Source organism: Helianthus annuus, chromosome 17 (assembly GCF_002127325.2).
Source record: "Helianthus annuus cultivar XRQ/B chromosome 17, HanXRQr2.0-SUNRISE, whole genome shotgun sequence".
NCBI classification, from domain to species: Eukaryota; Viridiplantae; Streptophyta; class Magnoliopsida; order Asterales; family Asteraceae; genus Helianthus; species Helianthus annuus.
Genome location: NC_035449.2, coordinates 13,272,637 through 13,290,107, shown reverse-complemented (window position 1 = coordinate 13,290,107; position 17,471 = coordinate 13,272,637). Strand labels below are relative to the sequence as shown.

At 37.9% G+C, this 17,471-nt stretch overlaps 1 protein-coding gene and 1 long non-coding RNA gene across 3 annotated transcripts; one reads left to right on the top strand and one right to left on the bottom strand.

The window, feature by feature from the left end:
- On the bottom strand, window positions 1-9,698 carry LOC110925701. The gene is made up of 3 exons (XR_002584676.2): window positions 9,568-9,698; window positions 9,036-9,089; window positions 1-283 (listed from the first exon to the last, which is right to left on the bottom strand). It is a non-coding gene; the product is annotated as an uncharacterized LOC110925701 (long non-coding RNA).
- A 1,772-nt stretch (window positions 9,699-11,470) lies between these two features.
- On the top strand, window positions 11,471-16,589 carry LOC110921977 (cyclin-A2-2). 2 transcript variants are annotated; one of them, XM_022166299.2, is made up of 12 exons: window positions 11,471-11,630; window positions 13,016-13,330; window positions 13,415-13,601; window positions 13,698-13,831; window positions 14,453-14,545; window positions 14,723-14,856; window positions 14,929-15,004; window positions 15,085-15,161; window positions 15,652-15,685; window positions 15,779-15,928; window positions 16,075-16,206; window positions 16,310-16,589. In XM_022166299.2, exons 2-12 carry the CDS (start codon window positions 13,046-13,048, stop codon window positions 16,361-16,363), a joined length of 1,356 nt encoding a protein of 451 aa, XP_022021991.1. In that variant the 5' UTR covers window positions 11,471-11,630; window positions 13,016-13,045; the 3' UTR covers window positions 16,364-16,589. The 2 variants fall into 2 exon arrangements, with proteins under 2 accessions (XP_022021991.1, XP_022021989.1); XM_022166297.2 differs by having other exon boundaries at window positions 11,472-11,630; window positions 13,010-13,330.
- Window positions 16,590-17,471: the final 882 nt, after the last annotated feature.

Genomic DNA, 17,471 nt, shown 5'->3' with positions numbered 1-17,471 from the left:
AACATTAACACATGATTTTAACAAAATTTGGGCATGACCCGTCCGTAAAACGGATATACCCCTGTTTTAAACATAAGAAAGACAAATACCATTCTACAAATTGTTCGACAAGGCACTACTAAAAACCTAGGCATCAAGCGTTAAAATATATGTCTACTAACAAGTTGTACAAAATAGAAATTTTGACCCAAAACATTAGTGCAACTAGCGGAAGCGTTTGGTATGACATATCATGAACATGTGCTCGCTCCAATTCTCCAAGTCGCCTAAATTGAGGAATTACCTACATTCAACAACAAGCTTCAAAAGTTAGTCATTATACATGTTACACTTACAATACCATCAATTTAGTTCCGTTCGTTTAGGTACTTTCATTACTCTTACGCATTCGATTACCCAATTAAATGGGTATGGCATATACTCTCATAACGAGATTTAAGCATACACTTACGTGTCACAACCCCCGATCCCTATCTCCCGGGAACGGGCGGCCGTGAACCAGTTTCGGTGGTATCACATTTTATTTATCCAATTTGGCAGCGGAAATTTTCATCAGGATCGTAGTTAGGAAATATTTAATCAGAGTAAACCACCACGTTTATAATATTAAACATATGGGTAAAAACCCAAGTTTTCAATACACACGTTTCATAGGAATAAATCCTATTTATTTAATAAAAACATCCATTTTATTCTTAGGTAACTTTATTGCCACTTTTTCCAAGCCTTCAGTGCTGTCCAGCTGGCTTCTATTTGGCTTTCACATATTGTTACCTGAAACGCGTTTTAAAAACATTTTTGTCAGTGGGAAATACTGGTGAGTGAATCCCAGTTTAATCAAGTTTAAGTAAAAACCAATTTGCAGTATTGAGGGCACATCCGCAATTACATTTGTATCCAAGACATCACAATTAACATCAGTGGTACGGTCATACTCAACATATGGGATGTTACCACGCCAGTAACCAATTTTGTATACAAAACCCCAACATATCCACTATAATTGTATTCTTTACAAATACTCAATAACTGCTTTGTATATATTTAATTAAGTGAGGTTTTGTAAAAACATTCAACAAAAGGTTTACTCACAAAAATGAGCATATAAAAAGAAGGATTAACTCACCAGTATTTCCCACTGACAAAAATGTTTTTAAAACGCGTTTCAGGTAACAATATGTGAAAGCCAAATAGAAGCCAGCTGGACAGCACTGAAGGCTTGGAAAAAGTGGCAATAAAGTTACCTAAGAATAAAATGGATGTTTTTATTAAATAAATAGGATTTATTCCTATGAAACGTGTGTATTGAAAACTTAGGTTTTTACCCATATGTTTAATATTATAAACGTGGTGGTTTACTCTGATTAAATATTTCCTAACTACGATCCTGATGAAAATTTCCGCTGCCAAATTGGATAAATAAAATGTGATACCACCGAAACTGGTTCACGGCCGCCCGTTCCCGGGAGATAGGGATCGGGGGTTGTGACAGAAGGTGGTATCAGAGCTATGCCACTGATTCAGCCACAGAAGTGTTATGCTGACATCAAAATTCAAAGTGTTAGGAAATAAATTATGGAAATACGTGTATAATTGTATTTCTTGCTATGTGTTATCTGACTATTTGTTAGTTTACAGTATGAGTGACCAAGGACCTTCTGACGCCTATCGTCAACTGTCTGGTTCGCCTAGGAGCGAAGGCACCTCCTCTTCTCAGCCTGCCCTCTCAGGGTATTCTGCTGACACAGAAGAAGGAATCTTTGTGTTTAAGGCTCAGTCTGAAGAGCCATTTCCTCAGAAAAAGAGGGGATGGTTCAGTAGGGGAGCGCACGAGCGTAGGAAAAGAATGAAAAAGTTGCAGGAACAGCGAGTGTTAGCCGCAGCAAAAAGAGAAACTGATGCTTATAATCAGGATATGCTCAATAGGGGTATCGCTAATATCCATATTTTAGCAACCACTGCTGCCGACCCAAACCTGGAACAAATGCTAGCACCCCAACCACAAAATCCTGATCAACCCATGGAAATAGAAGACCAGATAGAAATGCCTGATTTCAACCCGGAGGAGATACCTAGGGTACCTGCACCTGATCCTTTAGACCCAAACAACTACGACCCCTGGTGGGACGATGTTAGGGACTACGTGCAACAAAACCCAATTCAGGAAAATGTGCCAATACCCAACTTAGGAGCTTATCCAGGGTTAGATCCTCATGATCCCTACAACATTAGTGACGCATATGTTAGGGAAATTTTAGAGAATCCATACCCATACCAGGCCCCTATGCCTCCGTATCAGGAACCCATACCTCAGTTTCCAAACCCAGTCCTAGAACCTGCACCCCCAATGAGTGCAGAAAATGTCCAGGAACTTAGGACTTTTGGGGAGGAAATTTTAGAAAGCAGTGATCGTATGCGACAGGTGGGAGAACGCCTCGTATGGAAATACGATGAGCGTAATATGGATTTCTGGATGAATCCATATCAGTAAACGTGATAACGATACGGTAGTAGTAATAATAATAATAATAATATAATAATATATGTGTGTATGTGTTAGAAAAAAAAAAAAACTACGGATGCATACTATTAGTATTGTAGCTTTACATTTCAGTCGGTACTGTAATTTTTATTTCTGTACTGGTGTGTATTGATACATACTATATAAATAGAGTAAAAGTCGCAATGCTCGACGTTTTTGGTTAAACGTGCGTGTTATGTGATTGGATATATTCAAATATTAATTGTGATATTAATATTTGGTAAATGTTTAAAATTCAGATGGCCGACGCGGGAAATCAAGAAAATCTGAATAACGATAACCAGAGTAACATTAACGTGGTTAATGAGAATTCGGACAATAATAACAACGGAAACCAAATGGATAATAGTGCCGTTCAGCATATAGTGGCACAAGGAATTATAGATGCAATGCCCTTTATTATTCAAACAGTTCAGGAAGCGAATAATAAAAGTAAGCATAGCAGTAAGCGACCAACTGAACCCGAAAACAGCGTGAACAATGGACCCATACTTCAAGCGCCCGTTCCCAAAAGAAGAAGAACCATGCCACATGGTTGTTCTTACAAGGAATTCTGGTCCTGCAAACCAATAGAATTCTCGGGCAATGAAGGACCCATTGTAGCTTTACGCTGGATAGAGAAAACTGAGGCAGTTCTGAAAATAAGCAAGTGTGCTGAAGAAGATAAAATAATGTTTGCTTCAAATCTGTTTAAAAATGCAGCCTTAGAATGGTGGAACACTATCCTCCAATCCAGAGGAAGTGATAGGATTTATAATATGGAATGGGAAGAATTCAAGAACATGGTAGAAAGGAAATTCTGCCCTCCCAATGAAAAAGAACAGATAGCAAATAAGTTTCTGAATCTAAGAATGACCGGGGTAGATAGTAAGGGTTACACTACCACATTCTTTGAATATGCTAGAATAGTACCTACCCTTGCATCACCTGAACCGGTATTAATCTCCCGTTACATCTGGGGATTAATTGGAGAAATTAGACATGTAGTCAAGGCAGCTAGACCCCAAACCATAGAGGAAGCTGTAGAACTAGCCAATACCTTGACAGATGAGTTAATCCGTACTAGAGAAGAAGACCAGAGGAGAAACCTAACCCAAAGGTTTACTCAAGAATTCCGTTCTGGGAATTCCAATCGTAGGAATGTAGGTTCTACCTCTGCACCCTACTGCAAAGCCTGCAGAAAGAAGCATTCTGGAAGATGCTCTACTTACTGTAATTTTTGCAAGGCCCCAGGACACAAGGAAGAGAATTGCAAGAAGAAATCCAGTAATGGAATGTGTTTCAATTGTGGGGAAAAAGGTCACATTAGGACAAACTGTCCGAAATTGGCTCCAGCTGCAACCAACAAAAATCCTAAAAATGCCAGAGCATTCGTGCTAACTACAGAGGAAGCCAGGATGATTCCAGACGTCATTGCTGGTACGTTTTTAGTTAATGATATTTTTGCTAAAGTATTATTTGACTCTGGTGCAAACCAAAGTTTTATTAATACTTCGTTTTGCAAACTCCTAAATCAATCATTAACTAAACTACCACAAGAATGTCTAGTGGAAACCGCAAATGGAGAAACTGTTAAGATTTCTGAAATCTTGCAGGGAGCAAGAATAGAAATTTTTAATCAAAAATTTATGGCAAACCTTTACCCAATGAATCTGGTTGGATTTGATGTAGTATTAGGAATGGATTGGTTAATAGCCAATAAAGCCAGCATTTTGTGTGATCAAAAGACAATTCAATTAAAATCACCAAGAGGTGAAAAGATCTCAATTAAAGGAGATAGACCTTTTAGATCCACTAAATTCATCTCTGTGATGAAAACTGCAAGTTGTATAAGGAAAGGATCTATAGTGTATTTGATTTCAATAATCACTAACACTAAAGGAAAAGAAGTAAAAGATATTCCAGTAGTGTCCCAATTTTCAGATGTTTTTCCAGAAGAATTGCCAGGACTACCGCCAGACAGGGAAGTGGAATTCAGAATCCATCTGTTACCAGGAACAGCACCAATTGCCAAAGCACCTTACCGTTTAGCACCCGCTGAAATGCAAGAACTGAAGAAACAACTAGACGAGTTGTTGGAGAAGGGATTCATACAGCCAAGCTCATCGCCATGGGGAGCGCCGATTTTATTTGTTAAAAAGAAGGACGGATCAATGCGTATGTGCATTGACTACCGGGAATTGAACAAAGTCACGATTAAGAATCGGTACCCATTACCGAGGATCGATGATTTGTTTGATCAACTTCAAGGAGCTCGATTTTTCTCTAAAATCGATTTAAGATCAGGATATCATCAATTAAAGGTACAGGAAGAGGATATTCCTAAAACCGCATTCAGAACAAGGTATGGTCATTATGAATTTACTGTCATGCCATTTGGTTTAACCAATGCCCCAGCCGCATTTATGGACATGATGAACCGAATATGTAAGCCATATTTGGATAAATTCATAATTGTCTTCATAGATGATATTCTAATTTACTCTAAAAGTAAAGATGAGCATGCAAAGCACTTGCACTTACTTTTAAGTTTATTAAGAAAAGAAAAGCTTTATGCTAAGTTTTCAAAGTGTGAGTTTTGGTTAGAACAAGTGCAATTTCTCGGACATTTGGTTAATCATGAAGGAATTCATGTAGATCCAACGAAAATCGAGGCAATTACCAAATGGAAAACCCCAGAGTCACCAACTGAAGTTAGAAGTTTCTTAGGATTGGCCGGTTATTATAGAAGATTTATTCGAGATTTTTCTAGAATAGCCATTCCTTTAACTAAGCTAACCTGTAAATCTGTTAAGTTTGAATGGGGACCAAAACAAGAAGAAGCCTTTAGAATCCTTAAGCAAAGATTAACCCATGCACCGATACTAGCATTACCAGAAGGAACTGAAGACTTTGTAGTCTTTTGTGACGCTTCTAAATTAGGTTATGGATGCGTATTGATGCAACATCAAAAGGTTATAGCTTATGCATCTAGACAACTTAAGAGTCATGAAGGAAATTATTCAACCCATGATTTGGAATTAGGAGCCATAATTTTTGCCCTTAAGATTTGGAGACATTATCTTTATGGTAGTAAGTTTACCATATTCACAGATCATAAGAGTTTAAGATATGTCTTCGGGCAAAAAGAGTTGAATATGAGACAGAGACGTTGGATGGAATTGCTTAGTGATTATGATTGTGATATCCAGTATCATGCAGGAAAAGCAAATGTGGTGGCTGATGCTTTAAGTCGAAAATATCACGAAAAGCCAAAAAGGGTACGTTCTCTTAAATTAAATCTACAAGTAGATTTAAACAATCAAATTAGAAAAGCACAAGAATTAGTAATCAAGGAGGATACTGAAAAATTAAAAGGAATGATTAAAGAATTAGAACAAGGAACAGATGGAATTTGGAGATTCCATCAAAAGAGAATGTGGATACCTAAATTAGGAAATTTACGTCACCGTATATTAGAAGAAGCCCATAAGTCTAAATATACGATGCATCCAGGAAGTGATAAAATGTACCAGGATTTAAGGAAAAATTTCTGGTGGATAGGAATGAAAAAGGATGTAGCAGCTTATGTTTCTAAATGTTTAACTTGCTCACAAGTTAAAGCTGAACATCAGAAACCCTCAGGTTTGTTACAACAATTAGAAATACCAGTTTGGAAATGGGAATGGATAACAATGGATTTTGTTACCAAATTGCCTAAAACAAGGAAAGGTAATGATACAATCTGGGTGATTGTAGATAGATTAACCAAGTCAGCTCATTTCTTATCAATGAAGGAAACCTTTAGTATGGAACAATTAGCCAAATTGTATGTAAATGAAATTGTTTCATTACATGGCATTCCTTTATCAATTGTTTCTGATAGAGATAGCCGTTTTACTTCTCATTTTTGGTCAAGTTTCCAAAAAGCAATGGGAACCAGGTTAAATCTAAGCACAGCTTATCATCCTCAAACAGACGGACAAAGTGAAAGGACAATTCAGACAATGGAGGACATGCTTAGAGCTTGTGTAATTGATTTTGGAGGTAACTGGGACGAACACTTACCTTTAATAGAATTTTCTTATAATAACAGTTATCACACAAGTATCAATGCTGCACCATTCGAAGCACTTTATGGACGAAAGTGCAGAACCCCAGTCTGTTGGGCAGAAATTGGGGAAAAACAATTATCTGGACCTGAGATAGTACAAGAAACAACTGATAAAATCATTCAAGTCAAGGAACGACTGAAAACAGCACGTGATCGCCAAAAGAGCTATGCTGATAACAGACGCAAACCATTAGAATTTCAAGTGGGAGATAAAGTGTTATTGAAAGTCTCTCCCTGGAAAGGAGTGGTAAGATTCATCAAAAGAGGAAAGCTTAGTCCCAGGTATATTGGACCTTTTGAAATTATCCGAAGAATAGGACCTGTAGCTTATCAGCTACGACTGCCAGAGGAAATGGCAGGAATACATGATGTGTTTCATGTATCTAATCTTAAAAAGTGTTTAGCTGATGAATCACTCGTAGTACCTCTTAAGGATATAGAGGTTAATGAGCAACTCAAGTTTGTGGAGAAGCCTCTACAAATTGAAGATAGGAAAGTTAAAAATCTCAAGCATAAGAGATTGGTTCTGGTCAAAGTAAAGTGGGACTCCAAAAGAGGACCCGAGTACACGTGGGAGCTTGAATCCGAAATGCAAAAGAAATATCCACACTTGTTCCAGTAGATCTCGAGGACGAGCTCTAAAACAAGGTGGGGAGGATATAACAACCCTCGGTAAAACAGACATCCTCATAATAATTCCGAGACCCTAATATATCTTTAAATGTATCTATGTGTCTTTATATGTACCCCGTATGTGAAAACCGAGCCCCAAAATAGATTATATTATATAAAACAAATAAAAAACAATAATCTTTAAGTTGAGGCGGGCCGCGTAGGGCCTCACCTCAAGTTAACGCGGGCCGCGAGAGTGTTTAACCAGACTTTTCCTAAAACACAAGTTGATGCGGGCCGCGTACATGGTGGGTTAAGTCCATGCGGGCCGCGAGTGTCTGGAATTGTGGCGTGACCCGGTGCGGCCACGTGTCCAACTCGTGTCAACCCTAGGTGATGACCGGAACAAGCTATACGTTGACTTTGGGTCAACGCGGGCCGCGTAAGGCCTGGCCAAACTCCACGCGGGCCGCGTGGGAACGCGATTTCACAACTATAAATAGAGGGCAACGGCCTTCAGTCAGTTTCGCTCAAATTTCTTTCTTTCTCTCTAGCTTTTAAATAGTGGGCATTATACCCGAGTCCAATACCCCCTAAAATAGCGAGGTTCTGCTACGATGTAAGTATTATAACCCCTGGAGACGTATTAGATACGCTGCCCGATTGATCTAGGGTTCCGTAACGGCTGTCGTGGTTCTGCCCGACGTAGTCGTTGGAATGCCGTCTCGGGGAGGGTATTACTAATGTTAAAATGGGTTATTATACTAACACACGTGCATTTGTGTAATTTATAGATTATCTCCAGGAAACCCTTACGAAAAACCTAAAACAGCAATGTGAGTAATCTCCTTTTTGTTAACTGTTTTTACAAAACCTTAAATACCTTTCCATGCAAATGACAGTTATTGAGTATTTGTAAAGAATACAATTATAGTGGGTATGTTGGGGTTTTGTATACAAAATTGGTTACTGGCGTGGTAACATCCCATATGTTGAGTATGACCGTACCACTGATGTTAATTGTGATGTCTTGGATACAAATGTAATTGCGGATGTGCCCTCAATACTGCAAATTGGTTTTTACTTAAACTTGATTAAACTGGGATTCACTCACCAGTATTTCCCACTGACAAAAATGTTTTTAAAACGCGTTTCAGGTAACAATATGTGAAAGCCAAATAGAAGCCAGCTGGACAGCACTGAAGGCTTGGAAAAAGTGGCAATAAAGTTACCTAAGAATAAAATGGATGTTTTATTAAATAAATAGGATTTATTCCTATGAAACGTGTGTATTGAAAACTTGGGTTTTTACCCATATGTTTAATATTATAAACGTGGTGGTTTACTCTGATTAAATATTTCCTAACTACGATCCTGATGAAAATTTCCGCTGCCAAATTGGATAAATAAAATGTGATACCACCGAAACTGGTTCACGGCCGCCCGTTCCCGGGAGATAGGGATCGGGGGTTGTGACATTACGACCCGGTAACATCGGGTTAATTGCTTTCAACATAATTCTTTCTTTCCATCCGTATAACGGATTAAACTTCAAGCTTTCGTCATAGCATTCATGACCACCCATTCAAAACGGATGGTAGCTTATTCTAACTCGACTTGTTCAACTAGAACCGGTCGACTTGCATAGCTTATCATAACTTTCATTATCATAACCAAATCCGCAAGGGATTTGCTAGCTACTTACTAATCACCATAAACATTTCAACAATGGTTGTTTACATGAATACTAACAAAAATTAAGTAAGTTTTGTATGCGAATGATCATACCTTGGTCTTGTGATCCTTCCGATTTCCTAGCGTTCGAACCTTCTTCTTTCACTCCTATATCAACACATTCATCCATTTATTTAGTACAACTAAATTTCATTCCATCATCTTCCAAATTACACATATTTATTCTCTTAAGCATTTCATCGAACACTTGGTGGGCATTGTATTTACAAGCATTATGCACAAGTATACAAAGCATGAATCCTACTAGTTCATCTTTATAACTCATCAACAATCAATCCATGTTCATATCTTTCTTTTATCCCACATAAATTTTCTAAGATTCAAGCATTACAACATCATCATATTTCAAGATTTCACATGATTATAACTACTTTGATCATCCTATTCATAACACAGTTTTTCTTGAAGTGGGTTTTTACAAGAATCGTTCAAATAACCTAAAATCAAACATAATTCTTGTTCTAGAAAGTAATCCTAACTCAGATTTCTCATATTTGATACAAGAATTCGAAATTGGGTTGAACTCTTCATCCTACAAATCATGATTCCAGAAAATTAAACTTACCACTTCGGAAATTGAGGTTAGCTACTCGAGTTTAGGGAATCATGCATCGAATTTTTCCTTTGATTCAAGCTAAATTGCTTGATTTCTTGATGCTAGGGTTTCAACCCTTGTCTTCTGTTCGATCGTCCAGAACCCACGCACAGAGTGTGTGTGGGTTTTTAACTCTTTTTTTTAAATTTAATTAACTTTAATTTTGACATGTTACAACTTTAGTCCCTCAAGTTCCTTTACTTATTTAGTTTTAAACTTCACCCCTTTATCATTTATATCATGCAAATTAAATCCCACTAACTAAGTCAAGTTTTTAAATAAACTTTAACTTATTAAGTAAACATTTTTGGGGTGTTACACCTAAGGATGCTAACAAGACCGTTTTCAGTTTCAAACAGTTCAAGGCATGCGGACCAAAAGAGTTTACTGGAGAAGATGACCCTACCGCCATGTTTCAATGGTTTGATTCGATTGAAGTCACTCTGCGCCAAAGCGGCTGTCCTGAAAATCTCCGTACCCTAAATGCAATCGGCGTTTTCCAGTCCCGATCTCTAGACTGGTGGACGGCCGAGCGAAACAAACACGGGGTGTTACACTACATCCGCCTCATATCCCACCAACTACCACACCCCCACCACCACCACTCCGACCTCACCTCCAACCCTCTCCTCGAATACTCCAATCCCGAAGACCGTACCTCCAACGACGACCGCATCAACATCCTAGACGACACCGTTCAAGACGACGATCCATTCTCTAAGGTTTCAGACGAAGAAGAAGAAGACGACATCTTCAACCATTATTCCGACGATGACGTCACCGATCCACCTAGGGTTTCCGAATATTATTATGATCACGTGCAGGGAATGATTCGGCGTGCGTTTGATAAGCGATCGATTGATCAGTGGGAAGATTATGTTAATTTTGATTTGAATAGTGCTGGTTCAGGTTCTGGTTTTGTTGATTTAGGGTTTGGTTCAGACGACATCGTTTTGGGGGAATCAAGACTATAATACTGAACTTAGGGATTTTAAATGGTTTATAAATATCAGGGTTTGGAAATGACAGATTTGCCCCTCACATGAGGGGCATGTGACAGTCCTTTAACAGTTGAAATGAACGACGTTTGAGGCGGGGAGTATAATAGAGATAGCTTGTATAGACCAGTGAGTAAAATGTCCATTTTTAAAGGTTTGAGGCAAAAACGTTAAAACCACCAAACCACAGGAAACACAATAGAAGTTTACTCTAAAATATATTTCCAAAAATTTAAAATTTTGGGCTTTGGGCCGTCGCCCACCTTAACTAGGCCAACATCATAGCTCAGTTTAAAGTTGTTTAAGAAAAAAACAAAGTTATATTTGAAAAAAATTAACAAAAAATTTGAATTCTCTAATCTTCTTAGACTAGAAGGTATGGTTTGGATGGGCTTGGAGGGGATGAGCCGCCACATAGGCGCCACGTAGGAGTGGCTTGGAGGGGATGGATCTAGGGGGGTGGGGGATGAACCCCTTTATGTATATATATGTATGTATGTATAGGTTATGTGAGAGGAGGAAGGAGGGGATGGCCCGGCACACCCGGCTGGAGGTTGCCGGTTGTGATGCTTGCCGGAAGAGGGGGGCGGTGTGGGGGTCCGGCGCCGGGCCAAGCCGGGCCAAGCCGGCCCCCATACCTTCTAGTCTTAGATTTTCTCCACTAACTTTTCTTTTTTAGCTTTTTCACAACCTTTTAACTAACATGTTGACAATAAAATTTAAATGATGACATTAATGAGTAGCATAGTATATTTGTAGTAGCATCCAGAACACAATAAAAGTGATGATGCATACTGGAAGAAGTAAAACAAAGAGTGCCGATAGCAATTTTTGCAAGTTTGAACCGTCTCCCTCTATCCCGCTCCCCTACTCTTCACTTCCCACTCTCTCTCTATATATTTACTCTCAAACTCTCTCTATCTCTCTCTATATATCTATCAATCTATATCTCCTCTACGTGATACACTCCAATGGAGCCCTAGCTCGGTTGCTCTATTCACACGCCATTGTTGACCTGAGGCTCTAAAACGCACAGTGAGCTCATACATCTTACACATTTCATTTAATTCACTTTCAAAATGCATATTCATATACTATACTTGTATGATTTGAATCCGTTTAAGTTCAATTAGCTGCATAGATCTGCAACATTCGTGTGTTTGACGTTTTGAATTTCTAATTTTATCGTTTTCTCTACTTTAGGTCCTTCGTTATCGATTTACGTCTTCAAAATAAGATCGAAATGCTTATTCTAGAATTGTTTAGAGTATAAGTTATTAATTTCTATGCTGGTTTGACCGACCTCTGTATTTGACTTTTTGGAAGAAAGCAACAGCAGAGTTCTGACGCTCCTTTGATATTTATTTATTGTTTTGGAATTTCGGTAACGACATTTTGATTGCTCTTCTATTTTGTTTTGTACTTGATTCATTATTTAAATATACTTGTTGAACAGGAGAATTAGTTTATAATATATGATGATTATTTTAGACTTTTGTTGTAACAAATGAGGCCTTAGGGTTTGTTATACTTACTTAGGATTCTGTTTTAAGAAGCTTTTAAATATAATGTATGCTATATGCCTATATGCTTGTTAAGTTGTTAGTATCTTGAGATCTACCTTATGTTAGGGTTTTGCTATTAAAAAGGGGTAGCGGCGCAACCTGTTGCCCGTTTACCATCTCGATGTAAATTCATAACACGAAAAACTAATAAATGGTGATTCATTAACTGACGGAACACTGCAGGGATAGAATTTACAAAGTCCTTTTGCCTTTTTCGCTAATTTGATATACATTTTACTTGTCACAAGCAAAATAAGAATGTTTTAACAGATGTATAAGTACGTTTACATACAGATAGAAGAGTTCTGTGATAGTGTGATGATACATAGAAGAGTTCTATCAAGGTTTTTGATCTCTATGTATACCTCTGGATTGTTGGTTTTCAATAGTTTTGCGCTGATGAATAGAATATAACCGGAATTGGATATCAGTAATTGGTAATGTTGATTGATTTTACTGTTGGTGAAGGAAGTTGATATGGGAACAGTAAAAATATTTTTAGGTTGTTTTTGTTTTTATGTTATTAGTGTGTTTGGTGATTTTAGTAACTCAATACGTTGGTTGATGAAACCGTATTAATAATGTCTTGGCTATTGTATGTGGATGTATTGATAATTAATATGTAGTGTGTCTGCTTAGGAAAAAAAATGGACTAATAACATGTTTATGTAGTTCTTGACACAATATGGATTTATTGATAGTTCTGTTCCTAATACTTACACAGTTACACTAGAATATTAGGGTGTTCAAACAATTTGCAGTTCTAACACAGACACAGTTACACATAACAAGCGATTTGTGTCACGATAAGGATGTTTATAGTTGCTAACGTTAATGTAAATGCTTTAGCTGCAGCATTCATGGAAAGCGAGTTAATATAACATCATGCACCGATCTTCTTCAAGGCAAAGAGACATGAATATAGAAAACGTACCTGCTGCTAATATCCAAGGGCCAACTGGACGAGTTACTAGAGCACGTGCAAAAGTATTTGGGGCATCAGCGGGCCTTCCACCACTACAACCTGTGGCGAAACAGGATCATAAGCGGGCCCCTCTTACTGTTGTTGCCCCTACGGTCCAAGCCAAGAAAAGGGCTGTTCTTAAGGACATCACTAACAACTCATTTAATGAATCCAGCATAAAAGTTCCCAATGGAAATAAAGCACAGGTACATATTTGTAGCAGCTTTCAGTTTTTATATTTGTAAATTAGAATACAAAATTTATTTTCTGTTGGTATTGCTTGTTGTCAGATTAGCAAGCGGGTCAAAAGATGTGCAGTCAAGAAGAACGAAAAAGTGGCACGATCTATTCCGGTGGACCCTCAGATTCAGAAGAGAAATGCAAAAGCAGCAGAAACCGTAACCAAACAGAGTGCAAATGAATTATGTGAAGCAAATTCACAGCTAACATCAGAAAATGATATAACAGTCAGCGTTGGTACTATGCTAGAGTTGAATCTTTCTAGTTGGATATCTGACAAACACTATGGGCATGGAAGCTCATCACAGAATGTTTTATTGTTGTATAATGCAGGAGAAAGCATAATTACCGTTGAAGTGGAAGCTACGAATGATGAGTCTGTTATCGATATTGATTCTAAGCACAAGGGTCCTCAAATGTGCAGCTTGTATGCTGCAGAAATACATGCCAATTTATGCACCAACGAGGTCTGAAATCTGAATAGCTGTTGACATCGATTCATTGGTTAATACCTCCTTTGTCTTTAAGTTTTTGTATTCTCAAAAAACCAACCAAACTTCTATACAAGGTGCAAGGTTTAGAAATCATTTATCTGTAGTTCTTACATATAGAATAAAGTACACGGATTGTCCCTGTGGTTTACCAAAATTTTGGATTTGGTCCCTAGCTTTCTAAAAGTACATGGATGGTTCCTGTGGTTTGCACTTTGTAATGCATTTAGTCCCTAGCTTTTTCCTAAAGTACATGGATGGTCTTGGTGGTTTGCACTTTGTAACACATTTAGTCCCTAAATTGGACCTACTAAAACCTTTAGATTTGTTGGCTAGGGACCAAATGCATTACACAATGCAAACTAGAGGGACCATTCGTGTCCTTTTGGAAAAAGCTGGGGACCAAATCCAAAATTTTGGTAAACCACATAGACCCATCTGTGTATTAACTTTTATATTTAGGTAAACACACCACACACTCTCTCGGTCCAAATATATATGAATGTAACTATGTATGCATGCGTGTGTGTGGTTCTGTGTAACTATGAAAATCTCTTTTCTTTTTTACTTATCATGAAGTACCTGTTTTATCTACAGCTTAAGTGGAGGCACTCCACTGATTACATGAAAACCGTGCAACTGGAAATCACACAAGAAATGCGGAGCATTCTTATTGACTGGCTTGTGGAGGTTAGTTCTTGAGCCTTCTATATTTATTAGTTATTACTTTAGAAGCATGCAAGTTTTAATATTATCGTCAGTGTCTTACCGTTGTATAAGGCTATCGGCTTAAAGTTTATATTATTGCAGTTAACCTTATATTCTTCAGTCAGTAGTTAATTGTTAGAGTTTGAACTCTGAATTTAGGTCTGTGAAGAATATGGACTAGCTTCAGAAACATTTTACCTAACAGTTGCTCTCATAGATATTTATCTCTCTAAGAAATGTATCGGAAAACGCAGACTCCAGTTGCTCGGTATAACCTGCATGCTTGTTGCCTCGTGAGTTCTCTTCTTTATCAAGATACATAAAACTTCTAGAAACTTTTTTAAACAGTCTTTATATGTTTTAAGGAAGTATGAAGAAATTTGTGCTCCACGGGTTGAAGAATTCTGTTTCATCACTGACAGCACCTACACAAGGGCAGATGTATGTTAAGCACATGTTCTACTTAGCATCATAGGGTCCACATTAAAGAATTAGTTAATAACTAAAGTTGTTACGAGCAGGTATTGGAGATGGAGCATCAAATACTGGATGTATTGAGCTTCCAGCTTTCTGTTCCAACTATCAAAAAGTTCCTGAGGTTGTCGTCTTCATCTGTAACATATCAAGTATTTTTTATGGGTCTCATATACACAACACGAAAATAATCGTGTTTTGGGTCACCATATCTTACCCGTTTATAAATGGGTCATGTTCAGGTTGACAAGATTAACCCGTTTAATTAAGCAGGCTAAACATGTCAACTAGTTTAACGCATTTATAACAACCCACCAACATGTCAAATTCGTTAACAACTTGATTACAACTCGTTTGACCCATTTTGATAAATGATTTAAACGGGTTGTGTTCAGGCTACACAATTTATGTGGATGAGGGTTGATGTCTTTGACACGAATAAATACATGGGTCGTGTTTTGGTTGAACGGTTCGACAACCTGAAACCCACCGAACCGACAAAATTGACACCTCTAAATTCATAATGATGGGCCCACAAAATGGAAATGAGTGAAACTGAGTATGCAAACTTACTTGGTCTTTCCATGCTCAATTTGTTCAATTTCATTTTTCAGGAGATTCCTTTTGGCAGCACAAAGTTCTTACAAGGTAAGTGAATATAATCTTTAGGAATTATTTGAAACAAACAGAATGATAAAATTTGAATAGTGGTATAAAATCATATATTGCCTTCAATTGCAGGCTCCGGTTATAGAGTTGGAATTTCTGGCAAACTATTTAGCCGAGCTAAGTCAAATCGAGTACCGTTTTGTAAAGTTCCTACCGTCCCTCATTGCTGCTTCGGCCGTATACTTAGCCAAATGGACACTTGATCAGGATGAAGATCCATGGGTCAGTGTTTGTTTTTATCTACTATTTCCTGCTTACGTTTATCCGCAAAATATACACATCTAAAAATAACTATATATCGCCCCATTGAACATAAAGATTTAAAACAGACAACTTACCCAAAACATATATTCTTGTACTGATTGCAGAATGCTACGTTAGAACATTATACTAGTTACAAGGCACCCGAGCTAAAAGTTACGGTTCTGGCCCTCCAAGATCTGCAACTTAACAACGCCAGTCCTCTCCTTGCTATACGCCAAAAGTACAAGCAACAGAAGGTAAACGCCCTTGCAAATTACTCACCAATCACCATCATCATCATGAATCATGATCTAGTTTGATTATGTTATGGTCTGATAACCATTGTTTTCTTTGTGACAGTACAAGAGTGTTGCAACATTAATCTCCCAGAAACCTGTGAAACCGCTGTTCTAATATTCGTGTTGCTGACGTACAATGAGATTAATTATTGGCCGGCTGCGTCCATTTTCTAGCTCCATGTTGTAAGTGGTAATTAACCACCTGTTGTAACCAATTCTGGTACTTTGTAGTTGTTTCCATTATGTCACAACTGAAAGACATTGTATGTGAGTCATGTGACCATATATATCCCGGAATGCATTCAAAAAACGGGCTACATTCGTGTAACTTTTGTTTGCTACTCAATTTACTTACAACTGCACCAAATGGGCCAGCACCAACCACCACCACTGATGTCACCGCCACTCTAGCGTAAATATCTATTATCTAGATATTTTCCTTTCTAAAACGTCATGTGTTTACCATACTTTCTAAAATACCTGTTCAACTGTTTTGACTTGCAACTCGAGACTTTTCATAAGGTTATTTGTAATGGTTTAATGTCCATGCCACGTGGCATGAGTTGGGGCATGACTTGGCGTGAAACACCACCCCAAGGGGGCGTGATGGGCAAGCCCGTGAGAGGAATAACGATCGTGAATGGTTAAAGTGTGGAAATGTGTGCCTATTTAATTTCATACCCATTAAAAAATTTCATTGTGCCACATGATAGGCCTTGGGCTGGCCCAATATCTCTTTACTCTAGCCCATTTATATTTTCTTGTTCAACAAGTTGTAAACCCTATATTAGTCTCTATATATTATGTTTTGTAATTATAAATATCCTTATCATGTGCGAGGCAGAAAGCAATAAAGAATATTCTTGTGGCAGCGTATGACATATCGACCAAACTATGTATTTCTCGTGTGTTATCTTTGTTTTTTTTTTCTTGTAGTTTTCTTCGTATTTGTGTGTGATGAGAAATACCCGAATCCGTAACAGTTGACCCCTTACCAATAGCCTAACCCATTTTGTTAGTTATAATAATATATTAAGGGTTATTTTGACGGTTGAGATATAACAAACAAAAATATGATATATATCTTCGTTAGAAAATGATAGTTTTATTCCTATATTGAATATCTTAGGGTATACGGTGTGGTGCGGCAAAGGGAAGTGGCAAACTGGTTTGCTGCGCGGCAACACCGCCGCCAACCCCTTTGCCGCGTCGGTTTCTTTGTA

Coding starts and splice junctions, on each gene's coding strand:
- LOC110921977 (XM_022166299.2), top strand. CDS start 13,046: ATGCACCGATCTTCTTCAAGGCAAAGAGACATGAATATAGAAAACGTA. Junction 15,005..15,084: donor GCACCTACACAAGGGCAGAT/GTATGTTAAGCA, acceptor TGTTACGAGCAG/GTATTGGAGATGGAGCATCA. Junction 15,162..15,651: donor ACTATCAAAAAGTTCCTGAG/GTTGTCGTCTTC, acceptor TTCATTTTTCAG/GAGATTCCTTTTGGCAGCAC.